Raw genomic sequence first — 14,911 nt, 5'->3', positions numbered from 1 at the left:
AGAGAGAGAGAAATACACATAACTAACATTTTACCACCTATCTAAAGGAAACAAAAACTGTACATGTGGGTTGGGGATAGATAGCATAATGGTTATGCAAAGAGACTCTCATGCCTGAGGCTTCGAAGTCCCAGGTTCAGTTCCCTGCATCACCATAAGCCAAAGCTGATCCATCCTCTGGTTAAAGAAAACACATACTTGTGCATATTTTCTGGCGAGATGGGTGTATGAAGCTTCCTTTCTTTGAAGGCAATAAGAAACTACTATCATTCCTTTTCTGGGGGAAGGTGAAATGAGTAGTTGGAAAAAGTAGTGGCAGAAATTCACTTTTCTTTTCTTTCCTTTCTTCCTAGAGACAGAAAGTGAGAGTCCACAGTATCGAAGCTCCTTTCAATCCAGTGGAGGCTGGGCTTGAACTTGGGTCATACACATGGCAATACAGCAAACTGTCCAAGTGAGTATTTCTGTGTCCCTCTTTTATCTATTTTACATGTTCATTTTTCAAATTGCTACTACGGTTATTGCTGGTGCTCAGTGCCAGCACTATGAATCCACTGCTCCTGGCAGTCATTTTCTTTTCTCTTTCTATTTTTATTTGACATGGCAGAGAGAAATTGAGAAGGGCAGGGGAGATAGAGAGGGAGAAAGACACCTGCAGACCTGCTTCATTGCCTGTGAAGCATCCCCGCTGCAGGTGGAGAGCATGTGGGGGGTAGGAAGGGGGGGGCTCCAATAAGTGTCCTTGCACATGGTGACTTGTGCACTGAACCAGGTGTACCACCGCCCAGCCCCGTATGTCCATTTTTAAACTGTGGGATTATACCTATTCAAAAGGCTAATGCAGGATCTGGGAGCTAGCCAACACAGCAAAGCACATGCTTTATCAGGCACAAAGCCTCAGGTTCAAACCCTGGCACCACCTAAAAGCAACATAGCACCAGGGAGAACTCCATAGATGGTAGAGTGGTGCTGTGGTGGCTCTCCCTTTGTGTAAATACAAGAATTGTAAAAAGTAGATCTCCGAGCAACAGAATCATGCTTGAACAAGGCCAGGCAATGCATGAAGAAAAAAGAGAAAATAAAAAGTAAATCAAAGTAAAACAAGCTGTTGTGCTTTGAAATTTTCTTTAAAACCACTTTGAGGGTGGGGGTAGATAGCATAGTGATTATACAAAGAGACTGTAGTGCCTGAGGCTCCAAAATCCCAGGTTCAATCCCCCACAACGCCATAAGCCATAAGCGAGAGCTGAGCAGTGCTCTGGTATTTCTCTGTTTCTCTCTCTCTCCATCTCTTTGAAAAAATAAATTATATATATACTTTGATCCAAAGGGTAGGGTATCCTCCTCATCGGTATTGGCCTCATCTTAGTTCCCAACCATCATTTATATAATCATCCAGAATAGACAGACCTGAAAGCCCACTCAAACATCCTTATGAGGGTTTGTGTGTCGACGTCCACAGCAGCATTCCCCTCCCCCAGCTGTGTTGGCCACTAGAAAAGTGTCAAGGGAGAGAGAGGGGTGACACCCCCTAAGAGCAAGTAGGTATGCACCCCAAGAAATCACAGTGCTGACACAGGACCTTGGTTCCAAGTTTTAATAATAAATTGTGCCAGTCAAAGCTTTCAAAGGCAATGATACATCAATAAATAATTAGGCCAACGGAGTTCCTGAGAACGAAGCGGCCACATGGCAGGGCGGCAGCACTGCAGTAAAAGGCGTTTTTAGAAGGAGGCTAGAAAGGAATACTGTCGCTCACGGAGCCAACCGGGCACAGCAGGTTTGCCATTCACACCAATGTAAACCAGTACACAGGGATCTTTTTTTTTTTTTTCTTTCTTTCTGGTAAAGTTAGGCATCAATGAACTTCTGAGAGTTGGTGCCTGGATAGACAGACTCGATTATGGACATACTACACAGAGAACTTCAGGGGGAAAACAAGTGGCAAAATGGAAAAGCAGAATACATTGTTTTTGCTGTTGTTGTGACTGTTTTCCCAAAAGAAAAAAGGCAAAAAGAGACTCCAACTTCTTAAACTCAATTACAAAGTCCCTGGAAATGGGAATCCTACTCATCTGCTAGTGTGTGTATGTGTGGTATGTTTTCATGAAGAACATCGAGCCTCTTAAGAAAAGACATCTGGCTTGACGATCTTTTATTCCAATGTCACTTTTGGGGGGGATAATACTTGCGCTTGTACAAAGGAAGAGACGTGGGTCTTCAAGGCCAAGTCAAGGTTGCTATTTCAAAACATAGCAAAGACTTGATGGAACTTTTGGGTGACTTGCATGTGGGTGCCCCCATGAGGGGTAGCAGCCTTTGATCCCACGCAGAGCCCCAGAGAAGACCAACTTATGAAATGTGCACAGCCTTGCAGGGACTGAAAGTCTTTTTTTTTTTTGGCATAGCTCAGCGAATCCCTTTTGATGGAGACAAATCTTGTCTAGGACAAACATCTAAGACACCCCCTCCCCCACATACACACACACACACACACACACACACACACACCCCATCCCCAAGACCGCAACCATACCCAGGGGACATGGAGGTGCAGCAAAGCAGTCACCCACAAGGCACATACCGAGCTCACCATCCAGAAAGGTCTCATCTAAAGAGACTTAGTAACACACACACACAGAGATGCATGCACACACCACACACACACACAGGCATGTGTGTGTGTGTCTTCACAGAACCCGCTGTGAATGGCAAGAAAAGGTCATGTTATAGAAAAACCTGCTCAAGCAGGCTGAACTCTCTCCACTGCAGAATCACCCTGATCACACATCCCCTTACCCACACGCACCCTTGCAGCCAGCAGAATGGCAGAAGCAGCTTTCAAACATTCTAGCGGGACTTTGAAATGGGGGGGGGGGGCGAGGCTGGAGTAAGAAGCCATCGTGGAAAGAACATGGGGTCAGTCACATCAGAAGAGTGCTTGCTGGTTCTCGCTGTGTTTGTGTTTTGTTTTGCTTTACATTATTGCACAGATTTCTTCTCATATGTTCTTCCATATTTGTTTTCCTTTTCCTGACCCCCTCCCCACCAAAAATACAAAGGTGGATAAGTGCTCTGGGGGAAAAAACAAATTCAGATAACAAAAAGAACAGCAGCACAGTTTCTCCAAGTTAAGCATCCCTCTGGTATAGTACAAAAGAAATGGCTACTGACAAAAATAAGTGCTCTTTCTAAAAAAAAAAAAAAAAGTCCTGAATTTGTATATATATAAAATCTCTGCTGGGATGTGGTCAGACGTCCTTGAAGGCTGATTCAGAAGTTAGGCTGGCTCTCTCACCCCCCATCACCCAGCAGCTAGAAATGAAGGCCTGCTGAAACGGAGTCCTTCTAGAAAAAACTTTTCTGCTTGGTGTTTGTTTTTTGGGGGGGTATCCAGATACCAAGTCAAGCCATTAGTGGACTAGTTCTTGCTGTGGGGGCCAACAATTTGAGGGGTAATGGGAACCTCCCCTATACATACACTGGCTGGCAACCTTCCACTTGGTCCCCTGCATCCTGGACCCCCAGGTCAGGGCTGTCCCCTGGCGAGGTGTCCTCTCCAGAGGGCTTGGGACAGCGGAAGGGGTAGCCATTGTCATCAAAGAACCTGCGGAAGGTGAACTCGTAAAAGGCGTGTTCGGGGTGCCGGCTGTGCGGGGAAGCCAGGCTGTCCCAGGCCTTGGCGCTATCGGCGCTCCCATCAGCCCAGGGGGCCTCGTCCTCCACCGGGTCAAAGTTGGAGGTGTCCATGGGGTGGCTGATCTTGGGCACGAAGGGGGCCGGCTGCCTTCGGATGTCACTGGAGAAGTCAATGGCACTGAAGAAGGGATGGGCCTTGAGGTCGTCGGCCCCGCCGCGGCCCAGCCGCTGCTCTGCCCCGCAGCACAGCCTGGTGATGAGGTCGCGGGCCTCAGCGCTCAGTTTCACCTGCGTGGGGATATGCAGCGTGCTCTCCCAGTTGATCACCTGTGGGGACCCAGACGCCTGCATCAGAGACAGCCCTCTGCCCTGCCCACCATCACTGAGCCAGAGTGGGGGTGAGGTGGGGCTCTGCAGGAGGGCCCACGCCTCTCCACACAGAAGGCCCTGGGTTCAAATCCTGACACCATATGGAAGCATCATAGGTGCACCGGGGGAGCTCCATGGGTGGAGTGGTGCTGTGGTCTTCTCTCTCTCTCTCTCTCTCTCTCTCTCACTTTCTTGGTAGAAACATGACCAAGTTGGGCTAAAGAGTAGCAGCAGCAGGTGCATCCAAGTGAGCCCACACCTGACTACATGCAAGGCCCAGGGTTCAAGTCTCCAGTCTCCATCTGCAAATGGAAAGCTTCATGAATGGTGAAACAGGGTTGCAAGTGTCTCTTCCTCTCTCTCTCTCTCACTCTATCCCCTGCTCTGTCAATTTCTCTCTGTCCTATCAAAATTAAAAGAATAATAAGGACCCTGGATATGGTGTACCTGATAGAAAGCAAACATATTACCATGAACAAGAATCCAGGTTCAACCCCCCCAGGCCCCACCTGCAAAGGGAACGCTTCATGAGTGAAGCAGATCTGCAGCTGTCTTTCTCTCTCCCTCCCTATACCTCCCTCCCCTCTGTGCTATCAAATAAAATAAAGAAATAATAAGAAATAAAATATTTTTAAAAAATGACACTAGTAGCATCTTAAAAGCCCACTTCCTTGGCTCCTGTGAGTAACACGCCTGGCGTTTGCGGGCAGCTGGCAGTGGATCTCCCTGTTGCCTTACCTTTAGTTGCGTTTCCGTGGGGGTCGGGGCCAGAAAGGGCGGCTGCCCTACCAGCATTTCGAAGAGAATCACCCCAACGCTCCACCAGTCACAGAGCTGCGTGTACCCTGCAAGATAGAGGTCCCCCGCATCCCGCTAGGGGGCGCCATCTCCCCACAGAGGGCGCTTCAGGGGCTCACTACACCCAGGGGGGCTGCTACTTGGGGGGGGACATTGCCCCAACAGGACTGCCAGGTCCTAGCTGTCAGAGGACACAAGTCGGTACAGCCGGCCAGAGCAGAGGGGACATGTGCCAGGGCCTGTGTGTGGGGATCTGGGCCACCCACACTTTCTCATTCCAGTCACAGCCTACGCCACACACAGTCAGAAAAGAGACATTATTAGCAGCCAAGGAGGGGGTGCAGTGGATAAGTCATTGGATTCTCAAGCATGAGGTCTCCAATTGAATCCCAGGTGTGGTAGTGCCAGAGTGATGCTCTGGTTCTCCTCCTCTCTCTTTCTCTCTCTCCCTCTCCCCCCCACCTGTTTTCTTTAATAAATAAAAATAATTTTAATCTAAAAGCATTACTACTGCTTATAATAATACCAACCAGAATTTCAGTTCTTCATGAACACAGATGTAAATTAAAACAGCAGTAGCCAGAAAGCAGGAAATGTTGTGACTTGAGGCTGGCTCTCTTAAGGCCTGCTACTAGGGGTAAGGGGCTTGAGAAGTCAGTCTGGAAGGAGCTAGGGTGGTGGGAGGAGTTGAGGACCTCAGAGAAGGGAGGACAGAGGAGTGCTTTGGAAGGGGAGCCCCTGGGAGCCAGGTGGTAATGCAGTGGGTTAAGCGCTCATGGCACAAAGCGCAAGGACCGGCGAAAGGATCCCAGTTTCAGCTTTTGATTCCCCACCTGCAGGGAGGTCACTTCACAAGTGGTGAAGTAGGTCTACAGGTGGTTTATCTTTCTCTTCCCCTCTCTGTCTTCCCCTCCTCTCTTGATTTCTCTCCTATCCAACAACAACAACACCAAAGACAACAAAAATGGAAAAAATGGTCTCTAGGAGCAGTGGATTCATAGTGCAGGCATCGAGCCCCAGTGATAACCTGGAGGCCAAAAAAAAAAAAAAAAAAAAAAAGCGGGGGGAGCCCTAAGTCCTTGCTCCCCACCTGCAGGGGGGAAAACTAACTTCATGAGTGGTATAACAGGTCTACATGTGTCTCTCTCTTTCTCTCTCCTTTATCTCCCCTTCCCCTTCAGTTTCTTGCTGTCCTATCAAATAAAAGAAAGAACTAAAAAAAAGAAAGAAAAAGAGAGAAGAGAGGCCACCAGGACTGGTAGAGTTATCCAGGCACTGAGCCCCAGTGATAATGATAACCCCGATGGCAAAATAAAATAAAATAAAATAAATGATACCGCACTGTAATCTAAACCCCCATCTCTCCAACTGTCAAATGGATCTTCAGTCAGCAAGCCAGCCTAATCCTCCAGGCACCTAGCTTCAGGAACAACCTTCACCAAATTCCCAGGGCTTGTTAAGCACTGAACCCTAAATCTAGGCTTCCTAGACTGGCCCAGGGAAGCTGAAGGAATCTGTGAGCCATGGGATATAACGATGAGTGTATGAGAGTGTGTTTGTGTGTGTGCGTGGCGGGGGGAGTGCAGCCCTGAGTGTGTCCCTGTCCCTGGAGCCCTCTTAGATGTTCCCCGGCACAGAATTGGTAAGAACCCTGGGTTCAGGGCAGGCACCCCTCACCCTGCACCCACATTATCACCTCCCAGGGCAGGACAGATGTCTCCAGGGACACGACCACCCCACCAGGAGTGCACCTGGCTGTGGGGTCTCCAGTCCAGGCTGAGGTACCCACCTTTGCGGAGCAGCACCTCAGGTGCGATGTAATTAGGGGTTCCCACCAGGGAGTGTGCCAGGCATCTCTGGTGCTGCCTACGTGCCCGCTGCTCCAGAGTCTTCAGCCGGTCCCCGCAGCGACAGTTGGCAGTGTCATCCCACAGGTCGCCCGGCTCCATGCTGTCCTGCCTCACGTGGCTTCCTTTCACCCGGGGCGGGTGGGGAGGAAAGAAGTGGTGAGGGGGAAGGTGAGGCCCCGGAGGTGCTGTGTCAGGACAAGGACCTGGCTGAGCCCCTGGTACCACATGAGAGCACTGTGCATGGCAGGTGTTGGGATGCCGGGAACTAGCTCAGCATTAGTGCACCAGCCTTGCATGCCTGGGGCCCCAGAGGCTCCAGGTTCAGGTCTCATCCAGTGGAAAACTCACTCTTTGCAGGGTCCCACATACTGAGAACCCCAGAAGGCTAGCATGGACAGCACCTAGGGGGAGCTCCAAAGATGGTGGAGCAGTACTTTGGTGTCTCACCTTTCTGTCACTGAAATAAAAATTAAAAATTTGAGCAGAGGGTAGATAGCATAATGGTTATTCAAATAGACTCTCATGCCTGAGGCTCCAAAGTCCCAGGTTCAATCCCCTGCACTACCATAAGCCAAAGCTGAACAGTGCTCTGGTTTAAAAAAATAATTAAAAAATAATAAAAAATTAAAAACTTGGTCCAGGGAGCCAGGCAGTGGCACACCCAGTTGAAAGCACATGCCATCAGGCCTAAGGACCCCAGTTCAAGTCTCCAGTCTCCACCTTTATGGGGGGAAGCTTCATGGGTGATGAAGCGGTGCTACAGGTATCTGTCTTCCTCCCTCTCGCTCAATATGTTTCCTATCTAAAACCAAAAAAGGAAAAATGACTGCCTGGAGCAGTGGACTTGTCATATAAACACTGAGCCCCAGGAATAACCCTGGTAGCAATAAATTTATTATATTTTATTATATTATTATATATTATAATATTATATTATTATTTATTTTTATAATAGAAATACAATACAGCAAATGAATAAGTAAACAAGAAAATAAATTAAAATGTAGTGAATGGGAGCCTGGTGGTGGTACAACCAGCTCAGCACATGGACGTGAACTCAGGTTCAAGCTCCTAGTACCCACCTGCAAAGGTGAAGCTTCATGTGCAGTGAAGCAGTGCTGCAGGATCTCTCTGTCTCTACCTCCCCTTCCCATCTCTCTCTCCTATCACATTAAATAAATGAATAGGGGGCTGGGTAGTAGTGCAGCGGGTTAAGCACACATGGTACAAAGCACAAGGACAGGCGTAAGGATCCTGGTTCAAACCCCTGGCTCCCCACCTATGGGGAGGTGGGGGGTGAGCTTTCTAGACAGGTGTCTATCTTTCTCTCCCCCTTCCTGTCTTCCCCTCTTCTCTCGGTTTCTCTCTGTCATATCCAACAACAGCAATGACAATAATAACAAGGGCAACAAAATGGGAAAAATGGCCTCCAGGAGCAGTGAATTTGTAGTGTAGGCACTGAGTCCCAGCAATAGCCCTGGAGGCAAAAACAAATAAATAAATAAATAAATAAAAATAATTGAATAATAAGTAAAAATAGAAATGCATTGAGAAATAGTTTTTTAAAGAAAGTCTTTAAGTTAAAAAAAACAGTAAGTGATTTAATAAATAAAAAATAATAACTTGGGAGTTGGGCGGTAGCACAGCGGGTTAAGTGCACATGGTGCAAAGTGCAAGGACTGGCTGACGATCCTGGTTCGAGCCCCCAGCTCCCCACCTGCAGAGGAGTCTCTTCACAGGCGGTGAAGCAGGTCTGCAGGTGTCTATGTTTCTCTCCCCGTCTTCCCCTCCTCTCTCCATTTCTTTTTTTTTTTTAATTTTTTTTGTATTTATTTATTCCCTTTTGTTGCCCTTGTTGTTTTATTGTTGTAGTTATTATTGTTGTTGTTATTGATGTCATCGTTGTTGGATAGGACAGAGAGAAATGGAGAGAGAAGGGGAAGACAGAGAGGGGGAGAGAAAGACTGTGAGGAGCAGGGGGCTCGATCAGGGATCCTTATGCTGGTCCCTGCACTTCGTGCCATGTGCACTTAACCCGCTGCGCTACCACCCGACTCCCTCCTCTCTTCATTTCTCTCTGTACTATCCAACAACCATGACATCATTAACAATAACAATAAGTACAAGGGCAACAAAAGGGAATAAATAAATAAATATTAAAAAATTTTTAAAAAAATTGAATGAGAGTAAGTAATAAAATTGGTCCAAGGATCCCTTTTAGCAATGATGTGGCACAAGCATGAAGCCATGGGTCCATTCCCTGATGCTGCAGAGAGATAAGAGATAGAGATAGAAGCAAAACAGAACTCCACAAACTCAATAGACACCCTCAGCGATGTAGCAGTGTCCCTCTAGAAGGTGCCTATCACCCAAGGGACTGAACCTGATGGTGGCAGGCAGGAGGCTACAACACTCAGGGCCCTACCTTTCTGGTAGTACTTGGAGTTGTGTGTCCAGCGGAAACCAGTGCAGAGGCCAAAGTCCGTGAGTTTAATGTGTCCGTCCAGGTCGATGAGAATGTTGTCCGGCTTGATGTCGCGGTGGATGAAGCCCATGCGGTGCACACTCTCAATGGCCAGGGTCAGCTCGGCCAGGTAGAAGCGAGCCAGCGGCTCAGGGAAGACCTCAAGGCGGATGAGCAGGCTCATCATGTCGCCCCCGGGGATGTAGTCCATGACGAAGTAGAGGCTGTCCTTGTCTTGGAAGGAGTAGTAGAGCTTCACCACCCACTCGTTGTCAGCCTCGGCCAGGATGTCACGCTCCGCCTTGACGTGGGCCACCTGGTTGCGGCTGAGCACGTCCTTCTTGCGCAGCGTCTTCATGGCGTACAGGCCGCGTGTGTCCACCTTGCAGGCCAAGCACACTTCCCCGAAGGCGCCCACGCCCAGAGTCTTGAGTTTCACAAACATGGACTTGTCCAGCTTGGCACGCTTTAGCCGGTTATAGTTGGATTCCTTCTGGTATAGGATCTTCCGCATCTGTTCCTGCTCAGCAGCACACAGGCCGGCCTGGGGGAATAGGGGCGATAGGAGTGCACCTGTCACTCCTGCAGGTAGCCCCGCCGCAACACCCCCCCCCCTCTGCTGGTTGGGAGCGAAGACTGCAGGAATGTGCCCCACACCCTCAGCTGACTAGGACTATATATTACAGGAATGAGCAGCAAGAATAAGCCTCAACACTCCCTCCACCCCCCACCCCTTGCTGGCCAGGATCATGAACTGCAGGAATGAGCCCCAAACTTCACCTCTGCTGGCTGTGAATGTGAACTACAGGAACAAGCCCTAAACCAGTGTGAACTGCAGGAATGAACCCCACCATCCCATCCATTCACCCCTGCTGGCCGGGAGTGTGAACTGCAGGAAGGAGCCCCAGTCCTCCGGTTGGCCGGGAGCATTAACTGCAGGAATGAGCCCCAAACCTGCCCCCTGCTGGCTGAGAGTGTACACTACAGGAACAAGTCTCAATTACCAGAGTGTGAATAAACTCCAACTTCCCTGCTGGAGGAAAGAAGCCACCCACTGAGCTCCCCTGTCCCTCCCCGCCAGGAGGCCAGGGGACGTTACTTTGGCCATCTCCTGCTCCAGCTGCAGCCGGCGGGTGACCTTCTGCTGGTAGGTCTTGATGACGTTCTCCACGTGCTGCTCCATGAAGAACTTGAAGGCGTAGGGTGAGTAGCTCTTGATGCGAGACTCCCGCTTCTCCTCGTCCCCGCTGCTCTTGCGCACAGGCACAGGAGAGGTCTGGATTTGCTTCTTGTCCTTGGCACCCTTGTCCCCCTTAGCAACCTTGGGGCCCCTATTGCCGCTGCGTGGGGAGGGGCCCGCGGGCAGGCTCTGCTCCAGGCCCGCGCACAGGCTGTCCACGTCTGCTGGGCCCTGCAGCAGCAGGTGCTTGGGGTAGGGAGGTGGCGGGCAGCGGGACTCCGGGCTGGGGAAGTCTGTGTCCCTTGGGTGCTGTCCGGCCCCCCCCAGTGCTGTGGCAGGCGGCTCTTCCCGGGCATCCAGGCTGTCCCCTGCTGCTGGGGTTGGTGCAGCCACCCAAGCCGGGTGGGAGGGCCCTACAGCTGTCTGAGGCTCTGGCCGCAGCACCCGCACGCTCTTGACTGGGTGCAGGATGTGGGCAGCGGTGACTGTGGTAATGCTGTTGGGAGAGGCCACAGCGGGAGGTGGATGGCTGCTGAAGGAATTGGTCCGGCTGGGCGTGGGGTCCTCGGGCAGGAAGCCTGCAAGCTGGCCTGCCTGCTGCAGGGAGTCCCGACGGGGCGGCGTGGCTGCCGGCCAGGGGGGCGTCGTGCTAAGGTCCATGTTGAGGCTGTTGCGGGAGGGAGTCAGCAGTCCTTGTGGGGGGCTGTCACCCACAAAGCCCTGGCCTCGGGGCGCCCCAGTGCGTGCCCCTTTGTGGTGCAGGTGTGGCACATAAAGGCCGGCTGGGGCTCCCGGGGGTGGAAAGGGGTGTCCGGGGCCCAACCCAGCCGGCCCCTTGGCGGCCAGGCTGGCGTAGCCTCCCGCCTCCTGAGTCTGGCTCTGGAAGGAGGGGCTGCGTTGGACGCTGTAGCCCCGCAGCTCCCCTGGGCCGAGCAGGTGGGGTCTATAGGTGGGACCCTGCAGAGGGAGGGCTTGGCCCCCTGGGAAGCTGCCCCCCGCTGCTGCCTCCACGCTGGCAGCATAGCCCTTGGGCTGGTGCACTGGTCCCATACCAGCATAGACCAAGTCCAGGTACTGCCGGGGCACCTCCTCCAGGCCACCCTCGAAGGTTGTGCCGGCCAGCTGGCGGTAGGGCGGGAAGGGGTCGCTAGGCCTTCGAGGTTCGGGAGCAGGCATAGCACCCTTTCCTGCAGGGAAAGGACAAGAACAGTGTCCCAGAGACTGTTGGGCAGGGCCCGTACACTCTCAGGGTTCCCAGATAGTGACTGTGATACTGCAGGCTCTGAGAACTAACCCTGGGCACACCTGCCCACCTGTCTTATGCCTCTCCAAAACTCTGGACGGTCAATAGGACCGCTGCAGCTCATAGCCAAGCATGGCTGGTATCAGGGGAAAAGGCACAGTAGAGAGAGGGAGGTAGAGAGAGAGAAATGCCTACAGAGCACCACTCTGACACCTGTGGAACTCCCCCTGGTATAGATGGGGCTTGAGCCTTGAAGCTTCATGTAACTTTTTTTAAAAATAAATTTTATTTATTTATTATTGGATAGAGATAGAGAAATTAAGAGCAAAGGGGAGATAAAGAGGGAGGGAGACAGAGCAGCCCTGCTTCACCTCTTGTGAAATTTCCCCCTGCAGGTGGGGACCAGGGGCTTGAACCCAGTCCTTGTGCACTGTAGTTTGAGCACTTAACCAGGTGTATCGCCGCCTGGCCCCTGCTTCATCCAACTTTGTATGGTAACTACAGAGCTGTCTCTTGGCCCATGAAGTAGATTTTATTTATTCATTTAAAATATATTTATTCATGAGAAAGAAAGGAAGAGAGAAAGGATTAGAGCATCCTTCTAGCACATGCAATGCTGGGCACTGAAATCAGGACCTCATGCTTGAGAGCCTAACACTTAATCCATTGTGCCACCTCCCAGGTGGCTTATTCATTTAGTCATTAAGCAGCACTGGGGGCGGGGGTGAATTGAGGGTCTAAAAGGAAAAGGAAACAAAGAAAGACTAGGAGACAGTGAAAAGAACACTTTCACTACGTTCTGCTGCACCTGGATTGCCCAATCTTTCATAAATGAAGCACAGCCATCGCTAAGTGGAAGAGACACAGGTGGCTGCAGGTGGAGCCCCTGCCCCACCCTACCCTCCAGGGCTGGTGTGCCATCACCTGGAGACGTCTGCTTGATGACACGCACGATCTGCTCATTGTGGGGGTCCAGGTAGCCCATCTTGCTGATGTACTCCAGGGCAGCCTCGATGCTTCTGCTGCCAGTCTGCTTCAGCGCCCTGCCCGCCATCTCCTGGGGGGACACGGAGAGCACATGGGAGCCTAGCCCTGCCGTGATGTCTTTCCCAACCTGGACCATTGGATGCCGATCCCCTCACCCCACCTCAGGATGCGCTGCATGGGGTGTGCATCCTAGGGTGAGGACAGAGCCCAACACACATTCAGCCAGGCTTGTGGGGTATGCCACAGCACCAGGGGAAGCTCTGACATCTGTTTCTTTCTCTCTGGATGGCAAAACTAGCTTGGGGTGGGATGGGTGAAATCACTCGCAGTCTCCAGGACAAATGCTAGACCAAGGAAATACCCTCTGGGGGGAGGGGTGAGGGTACAGCTGAGAGTGAGCTGACCCTTTCTGTCCTCAATCCTCTCTGTGTATTATTTTAAATATTTTATTTATTTGTTTGTTTGTTTTGGATATATAGAAACTGAGAAGGGGTGGGGGGGAGATGCAGCACACTTCACTGCTCATGAAGCTTCCCCCCCTGCAAGCAGAGCCCAGGGGCTTGAACCCCATCCTTGTGCATGATAATGTGTTCAACCGGGTGTGCTACTGCCCAGCCCTCTGATTATTTTAGAGAATGAGAGGAGATGGATCAGCACCAATTTGCCAGCCATGGAGCCCCTCCCCTCTCCAGGGCTGTCCATGGTGCTGCAGGGGTTCCCAAGGAGGGGTGGCTCACCAGAGGAAAGGTGGCCAGAAACTGAGGAAAAGGAGATGCAGGCTTGAAAAATGACAGCGGTGGGCCTGAGGGCCACTAGCAGGAGAACAAATTAAGGGATTTTGTTTGTTTGTTTTTGTTTTCAGTCCCCCACACACACACACACATACACACACTGCTAAGACTACACAGCAATGTGATACTAGTCAGGGTTTTCTTTGGAAATGTGGTAGTGGCAAATGTGCCAAAATGTTCATACTGAGATGTTTAAATGTTTATTTTTCTTTGCTAGGACAGAGAGAAATCAAAAGGGACGAAGGAGGGAGAGAGGGAGAAAGACACATGCAAAAAAAAAATTTTTTTTAATTTAAAAGAATACCCACCAATGTGTCCTGGAGCTCAGCTTCCCCAGAGACACACCTTACTAGGGAAAGAGAGAGGCAGACTGGGAGTATGGACCGACCAGTCAACGCCCATGTTCAGTGGGGAAGCAATTACAGAAGCCAGACCTTCTACCTTCTGCAACCCTCAATGACCCTGGGTCCATGCTCCCAGAGGGATAGAGAATGGGAAAGCTACCATGGGAGGGGGTGGGTTATGGAGATTGGGTGGTGGGAATTGTGTGGAGTTGTACCCCTCCTACCTTATGTTTTTGTTCATTAATCCTTTCTTAAATAAAAAATTTAAAAAAAAAAGAAAGAAAGACACGTGCAGCACTGCTTCACCACTCATGAAGTGCCCCACTCTTGCAGGTAGGGAGCAGGGGCTTGAACCCAGGTCCTTGTGCACTGTAACATGTGTGCTTAATCAGTTGAGCCTGTGCCCAGCATATATTTTATATATATTTTATACACATACACACACACACACACACACACACACACACACACACACACACACACACACTTATTGAGAAAGCAAAGCACTGTAGTGTGGAAATGTAACCCTGGGCCCCAGGCATGCAAGTCTTGGGCTGACCACTGCACCCTCTCTTCAATCCAGGAAGATGGGCAGGTGTATAGGACACAAAGAGGGGAGGGGCTTGCTAGTGTCTTCTCAGTCATTTTCCACCCTCCTTTCAAAAGGTTTCTAGTGACCTGGGAGGTGGTGCAGTGTTTAGAGCACTGGACCCTCCAACATGAAATCCTAAGCATCACATGTGCCAGAGTGATACTCTAGTTGGTTCTCTCTCCCTCTCACTCATAAAAAAAAAAAAATCTTTTTTTTTTAAAGATTTACAGTTTATGGGGCCAGGTGGTGGTACAGCTGGCTAAGTGCACACTACCATGCTCAAGGACCTAGGTTCAAGTCCCCCAGTCCCCACTGCAGAGAGAAAGCTTCACAAGTGGTGAAGCAGTGCTACAGGTGTCTCTCTGTCCTTCTCTATCTACCTTCCCTCATCAATTTCTCTCTGTCCTATAAAATTAAATAAAGTTTTCTAAAAAAAAAAAATAATAAAAACAAACCAAGATTTACAGTTACAGTTTATAAACTGTAAATCTTGTAAAAAAAAAAGATGAAAGTAAAATAAATACAGAACAAGAAGGAGAAGATGAAGAAAGGAGGAAGAGGAGGAGGAGGAAGAAGTAGAGGAACTACTCCACCCCAGGCCATTGTGTTCCCACTTCCTGCTCCACCTCCGGACATTCCTGAACCTTCTCATCC

The 14,911-nt window shown here is 50.3% G+C and overlaps 1 protein-coding gene across 1 annotated transcript in view; it reads right to left on the bottom strand.

Annotated features, from left to right (window-relative positions):
- Positions 1-1,582: 1,582 nt before the first annotated feature.
- Positions 1,583-14,911, bottom strand: part of LATS2 (large tumor suppressor kinase 2) — a 37,261-nt gene continuing 23,932 nt past the window's right edge. Inside the window, exons 3-8 of the mRNA XM_060194723.1 lie at positions 12,468-12,600; positions 10,220-11,487; positions 9,082-9,664; positions 6,596-6,778; positions 4,747-4,853; positions 1,583-3,966 (exon numbers count right to left, since the gene is read on the bottom strand). Of these exons, the coding sequence (XP_060050706.1) occupies positions 3,472-3,966; positions 4,747-4,853; positions 6,596-6,778; positions 9,082-9,664; positions 10,220-11,487; positions 12,468-12,600 (2,769 nt within the window). The 3' untranslated portion in view covers positions 1,583-3,471. The remainder of the gene's footprint in view (positions 3,967-4,746; positions 4,854-6,595; positions 6,779-9,081; positions 9,665-10,219; positions 11,488-12,467; positions 12,601-14,911) is intronic.

This window comes from Erinaceus europaeus, chromosome 7 (genome assembly GCF_950295315.1).
Source record: "Erinaceus europaeus chromosome 7, mEriEur2.1, whole genome shotgun sequence".
In the NCBI taxonomy this organism is placed as follows: Eukaryota; Metazoa; Chordata; class Mammalia; order Eulipotyphla; family Erinaceidae; genus Erinaceus; species Erinaceus europaeus.
Note: the sequence above shows the minus strand (reverse complement) of the source record. Positions and strands in the feature narration are given on the sequence as shown.